General features: G+C 47.1%; 2 protein-coding genes across 2 annotated transcripts in view; both read left to right on the top strand.

Annotated features, from left to right (window-relative positions):
* LOC103460024 (E3 ubiquitin-protein ligase TTC3) overlaps window positions 1–938 on the top strand; it is a 15,338-nt gene extending 14,400 nt beyond the window's left edge. The window contains exons 17-18 of the mRNA XM_017303050.1: window positions 620–746; window positions 837–938. Of these exons, the coding sequence (XP_017158539.1) occupies window positions 620–746; window positions 837–938 (229 nt within the window). The remainder of the gene's footprint in view (window positions 1–619; window positions 747–836) is intronic.
* An 816-nt stretch (window positions 939–1,754) lies between these two features.
* The window catches only part of LOC108165912 (E3 ubiquitin-protein ligase TTC3-like), a 19,613-nt gene continuing 14,956 nt past the window's right edge, over window positions 1,755–6,411 (top strand). The window contains exons 1-9 of the mRNA XM_017303051.1: window positions 1,755–1,874; window positions 2,986–3,095; window positions 3,486–3,612; window positions 3,683–3,805; window positions 3,876–3,977; window positions 4,049–4,141; window positions 4,214–4,278; window positions 4,943–5,079; window positions 5,862–6,409. Coding sequence (XP_017158540.1) covers window positions 1,770–1,874; window positions 2,986–3,095; window positions 3,486–3,612; window positions 3,683–3,805; window positions 3,876–3,977; window positions 4,049–4,141; window positions 4,214–4,278; window positions 4,943–5,079; window positions 5,862–6,409 — 1,410 coding nt within the window. The 5' untranslated portion in view covers window positions 1,755–1,769. The remainder of the gene's footprint in view (window positions 1,875–2,985; window positions 3,096–3,485; window positions 3,613–3,682; window positions 3,806–3,875; window positions 3,978–4,048; window positions 4,142–4,213; window positions 4,279–4,942; window positions 5,080–5,861; window positions 6,410–6,411) is intronic.

The following is a 6,411-nucleotide window of genomic DNA, read 5'->3' on the forward strand; positions in this document are numbered from 1 at the left end:
GATCTGTTCTCAGCATCTATTCAGTGATCAGATGGGGTCAAAGGTCACCTGGTGACATCATAATGTAGAGCTGTGTATCATAGATATGGTATCTGATCTTATTTCCTGTTATAACCTGAGCCAGTGGGAGCAGATAGATATTGGATAAGAGTCCTAGGATTGAACCTTGGGGTTCCCCACATGTGACCTTTGACCTCTCTGGTGAGAAGTTTCCGACTGAAACAAAGTAATCCCAGTTCTTCATGTAGGATTCAAACCAGCCGAGTTCTGGACCGGAGAGTCCGACCCGACTCTCCAGGCGGTTCAGTAAMATGTCCTGGTCGACACTGAGGTCCAACAGAACCAGAACCAGCACTGTGGTTCTCCCAGTCTGTGCTTATGTGGATGTCATTGAACCCTTTGACTAGGCCGTCTCCGTGCTGTGGTGAATGTCTGGTAGCGCTTAGTTTACCTGTACGTAGGTGTTGCACCACCTAGTCCAGGCTGGGCGGTTCTGGTCCTGGAGGTCCGGAGTCCAGCAGCTCTTAGTGTCTCCCTGGTCCAGCACACCTGGATCCAACAGCTGAATCTCCTCCTCGGTCCAGTCAGGTTCTGCTAACGACCTCCTGATGTGACTCAGGTGTGTTGAAGCTGCAGGAGGCCCTGCAGGCCTGGAGCTGCCGTCCCTGAAACGGTCGATTCTTTTCTCTGCCATGAGTCTCGAGTCTCAGCCACCTGACAAAACTGATTTTTCCAAGAACGTGGAAGTGAGCTAGGCGAGTTCCTCAGACAGCTCAAATGGTATAAAAATGTAAATAATTTACCAAAAGCTCCCGGAATAGAGGCGTTTCCCACAGACGGACTGTAGACCGGGATCTGGAGTCCGACTCCCGTCCTCGGTCCGCTGGGCCCAGGCCTCTCTGCCCCCTTCCTGTCGGGTTGCTGTCAAAGGCAACTAGAGCCAAAAACATTTTAATAAAAGTGATGTGGGGCAACGCGTCATGATGTGGGGCTGTTGTATCCTCCAGCTGATCAGCGTCACCCTGCCTGTTCCAGCCTGGCGGCTTTACGCTCCTCTAACGTCTGGAAGCAAAGCTGCACCCTGAGGGTCAGATGGAGGCGCTGTCTGCCGCCGTCTGCATGTGGGTTCAGAGCCGATCAGCAGGAGCAGCGCTGGGATCAGCTGAAACCAAACGGGATCCGGTCAGGATTAGTTTGGTTGGTGATGCTCCGCTGTGGTCAGTGGGATCATTTAACTGGTAAACGTTTTGAACCAGTTAACTAGCTGGCGGCTGCGCATTAGATGACTAACAGAAGTGTAGCTTTAGGACGAACATCATCCCGTCTCTGGGTGGCTGAGCGCGGCGCGTCGCGGCGGCACAGAGCTGGCAGATGAGTTTCTGTGTCGCTAACATGAACTCAAAGCTGTAAATGTCGGAAAGGTCAGAGTTCATCTGTTAAACTGACTGGGGATGAACCAAAGCTGCATCTTTTTTCTAAGCGTTTTGTGAGCCTCTTTATTAACTTTAATTTCAGATTTTTGTTTAACTTCAGGTTAGTGAGCCGTTATTGTTGCAGGTTAAGTTTCTAAACTACAGAAAAGTTTTTGTTAAAGAAGTTGGACTGATGCTGATATGCGACATTAATGCTGCTTAGATTCACCAAAGTTTTTTTCTTTTACTCGATTAATTGCAAGAATAATCGATAGATTACTCGATTACTAAAGTATTTGTTTACATCAGCCCTAATTTGATTGATTGATTGATCTGATCTGTTTCAGTGCCAACTTGATGCGTCTGATGTCTTTTCCTCAGAAACTGGGACTTTCCTCCCTGGATGTTCTGCTGCTGCTGTTCGGTCGAGCGTCGGCCTTGATAGAAATCGGACAGCCGGAGGTGAGTCGCCCACACAAACGCGGTTTGGATCATATTTMGTCAAAATGTCTTTAAATCGTCATAAATTRAAACCAGCCAACCTGATGAAATGGACGCGTCCAGAAAACGATCAGCGTGTGTTGAATTCAGCAGCCGGACATTAAAACCAGTCTGGCAACACGAAGCAGACGAACCGCACATCCACAGAACAGCTTGGAAACTAAACCACTGACGTCCATCAGGCTGCAAAGACTCACAGCGACTTTCTAATCATTATAACTGAACTCATTTGTCACCATAAAAGCCCGAGTTGTTTTTTCAGAAATGTTAAATTTCATCGTAACTCGTATCATCCAAGCATCTCCAGAGTCGTGCTGCAGTAGCAGTCAGTGCAGGGAATCTGAAGCGGCTTCTGACTGAAGACGGTTTAAACTGGTGACGGTCCGATCAGGTTTCTGCTGCCGATCCTCCATGAGGCCGATCTCTGCCCATCACCTGGAATGGCTGTTCATTTTTTGCTTTAGGCATAAATGATACTATCTGGCAATAAATTGACCTAATTTAGACACAAGACATATTTTAACAAACATTTAAATCTTTTTCAGTTCCCTGCTGCAGCTCCAAGCTGCTGCTCGCTGAGCTCWCCGTTGATCATTGTGTCGTGCTTCTCCCACGCGGCGGCCATGTTGTTTTCTGCCGAAACTCACAAACGTCCCCGTTCACTCAGTTAGTTTCTCACGACAGGATTTGTTGCTGCGCAGTGAGAAGGAAACGGGAGATGCAGGTGATCAGGTGATCAGGTGATCGGTTTGTGATCGGCAACAAGAGACGGCGATCGATCACCGATCATGCGCTTTTTCACGGAAATCGGCCGATTATGATGGGYRGCSGGTCGATCGGCTCACCTCTAGTTTGAAGGTTTTCGTCTTCGCAGCAYCGAGAACCAGAGGGACTAAAATCGGGGCGACGGCAGCCTGAGCGCCGCAGCTGTGCAGCAACGTRGCCCTTAAAATGYAAACGCCTGAGGAAACGTTGATCTCGGTCCCAGACTAGTTGGTTTCTCAGCTCCTGCTTTCTGTCGTTTCTGTTCTGTTGTGCTTATAAACCGTTTTCTTKACGATTGTTGCTGCAGGAACTGGCAGAAGCAGAGAAACTCCTGGAGAGGATGAAATCGTTTGAAGAGCGAACGTTCCAGTGTCTGGTTTATTACGCCATCGGCAGAGTGTTTCTACGGGAAAACCGGTACAGAGTTACCTTTTGCACAGTTTTGTTCCGAAATTTTAGTTTCTGTTTCAAAAAAGACACACAGCTGATTTCTGGCAATAAGTTGTTGTTTTTGGTGCTTGGAAAACGTGTTCTGATAAACTGCATTTGACCCCGTTGCCTAGCAACCCAGCTGATCTCCAGCATTWGGTCRGCTGGTTTTCCTGCTGTACAATGGCTGCTGGATTAGTTTAGTTGTTGCTGCTTTCTGGCTGGTTGTGCAGGCAGCTCCACTAAACGGAAATCTGATTTTCTGAGAATGATTTGGTGTAATAAACGTGGTGATCAGGTTTTGACTAGGCCGTTCCAGGAAGTGTCTCCTGTGTCCTCGTTTCTTTCTCTCCAGCTGTGTCTCCTCCTGTTTTTCAGGTTTAAAGTTGCCATGCAGCAGTTTTCAGATTCGCTGCAGATGGTGAAGAATCAAATTACGCCAGGTAAACTCACCTGGCCGTTAACCAAAGAGATCGTTAAAGAAACRCAAGCGGACAGATTCAAGGTTGGTGCGTCCTGAACGATCTGGAATGTGTGGCTGTGAGGAAAGTCCTGAATCATCCCGTCTGTTCCAGGAGATGCTTGAGAAATCGATAGAGTTGTGTAGATTTCCCCCCGCCCCCGACGCCGTCTGTCGTCTTGAAAAATGTCTTTGCCCTCTAAAAGCTGAGATCTATTTCACTGACCCAGATTTTAAGGTAAGCAGCAGCTCATTTCTGCGGTTGGGAGCGAAACGCAGAGTTTTGAACGAGAAGTTTGTCGTTTCAGGGCTACATTCAGATATTCTGCTGTCAGAGCTGCAAGGTTGAATTTCACATCAGCTGCTGGAAGAGCCTAAAGTCGACCACATTCAGTGAAAAGAATGAAAAGGTTTGCTTTTCGTTCCTCTTTGCTGCAGATTTGGTTCCCCGGCATGGAGATAAATCATGTTTGTGTCGCAGGATGTCCTGAATGAGGCGTGTTTGACTCCCGACTGTCTGGGTAAAATCTGCTCTATGCGAATCTTCGGTCCCACAGGTTTGGTGAAATGTAAGGTGAGAAAAGGTCCAGTGGAGCGTCGCTGCCAGCGGCGGGTCGGAGCTGACCGCTTTGCTCTGTGCTTTCAGTTTGAAACGGCGATCACGAAGCCGGAGCTGCCGAAGAAACCCAGAGTTAATCAGAGAGCCACCAGGTGAGGCGGCTGGTTCCCACAAAACCACAGAAGGGTTAAAAAATGGCTCCAAGATTTTCTGACAAAGAAGAAACTTTGAATTTCAGCAACATTTTTAATGAAATGCTGTAAAACGTGTTGCCGTGGTTACCTGCCGTGTAGTGAGAATTACTGCTGAATATTTCTGTCATCTGGGAGTGAATGGTATAAATTGTAGGCCTGAAGCGATTAATTAGATTAATCAATAGTTGAAATAATCAACTAATTTAGCAATCGATTAATCGCTAACTGGAGTAAACGGACTCAAAAATATGCATGAATTTAGATTTGGAATAAAAMGTATTTAGACGTGATCGATCAGCCGCCGATCAATCGGCTGATTTCTGTGAAATATTGTTTGATTGGTGCTGATCGGTGATCRATGCATCCTAGTTTAGACGCTTCAGACTGAAAATGTTTTAGTTAAAACTCATCAGACTCGAACAATGTTGCATTTTAGCCAATAAAATGTTTAAAATTTAATTTAATAGTTTAATTGATTCTTTTATAGTTTTTCTAATGTTAAATAAAAGAGGAAACATTGGAATGTGTCCATTTTTATTCAATAAATTGATTAATCGACTGTTGAAGTCCGTGTGTTAAAGGGTAACTAGCGAGTCTCTGTTGTTCTGGTTTTTGTTGCCAGTGTGAAGAAGTTAAAGTCCAAAGAGGATCAGAAGCAGAAGAGGAAACAGTTCAAACAGACGTTTAAGGATCAGCAAACCATCAGCCACGAAATCCTGCAGAAGGACGACGACTCGGGATCGCCGAGTCAGCAGAAAGGTCCGCTTCACTCTGAGCTTTTCCTTCCACAGGACTTTCCAATGCAAAGAGCGTTTGGCCTCAGAACAAATAAAACGGAATCGACATCAGATCAGAAATATTAGACTTTGACTTATTTTATTGCCACTKCACAAAGAAACATCAGTGAAATGAAAAGTCATCGCTTGGTTGGCCACCGGAGCACAGAAACACAGTGGACCTATAATTACCTAATAATTATAGGTAATTATAGGTAATTACCTATAATTACCTAATATGCAAAYAATAATTACTGTTTTCAAACAGCCTTCATGATGGGATTGTTGAGCTGATGGCCCACTGGCTGCCTGCAGCGGATGGGGAGATTTATCATCAGTGACATCTGATCTATTCAGCCTAATTCTACGCTTTCAGTTCGGAGCGAGATCAAGCTTTTTTATTATTTTACATTATATTTATTCGTAACATTTGGCCAAAATAATCAACCAGCGGCACCAAATGAACCATTAAAGCTGGTTTCCCACGTTTGACCAGCTGGTGGCGCTGTTGGTGCAGAGGAATAAGATGATGTTTAAACTTGAATGTTGTAAATCAACCGGCTGTCTGTCTGTATCGGACCGGAACCGGCCAACAGTAAACCTCAGATATCGGAGATGATGGTCCAGTGGAACCGGCATTAATATTTATACAGGCTCAAAGTTTTCCTGATGTGTGTTTCAGTATTTGCTCTAGAACCAAACCCAGAAGAACTTGTTCTGGTTCGCCGTTTTTCAGTGATCTGTCCTGTCGTGTTTCTGCTGCAGCCTGGTTGGTGTACAGAGACCGGGTTCTGCTGCAGATCAACCAGAACCTGGACCTGCTGCGGGAGGAGCAGGGCCTGCAGGTGTCGGCGCTGGCCGGCAGCCTGCGGCCCTGGCTGGAGCTGGACTGGGCCCGGGGGAACCGCCTGGCCGGCCGCCTGCTCCACTGGCAGCAGGAGCGGCTGCAGACGCTGGGTCAGGCCGTGGAGCTGCTGCTGGAGCGCAAGAACCGGGTCTGGGCCCGGRTCTTCATCCAGCAGCTCAGCGGCTGCGTGGGAATAAACGCCAAGCTGAGCAAGTGGGCGTGTCAGCTGGACGGYGCAGGTAGGACTGARCTCAGACTGACGGGTCAGAACCAGAACCAGTTATTAGAGTTAGAGCACAGCTCCAGTTGTTCCAGTTGGAAACCAGACATCAGGCTGACCTCTGACCTCTGCCCTGACCCTTCGGTTCCTCAATGGTTCTTCCAGCAGCTGCAGAACATTTCAGGCCCAGAGGACGAAAGTCTGAGACCAGAAACTTTGATTCCTGCAGCAGGTCAGAGAGACGAAGC

The sequence above is a fragment of the Poecilia reticulata genome, unplaced genomic scaffold (genome assembly GCF_000633615.1).
Source record: "Poecilia reticulata strain Guanapo unplaced genomic scaffold, Guppy_female_1.0+MT scaffold_155, whole genome shotgun sequence".
Taxonomy (NCBI): domain Eukaryota; kingdom Metazoa; phylum Chordata; class Actinopteri; order Cyprinodontiformes; family Poeciliidae; genus Poecilia; species Poecilia reticulata.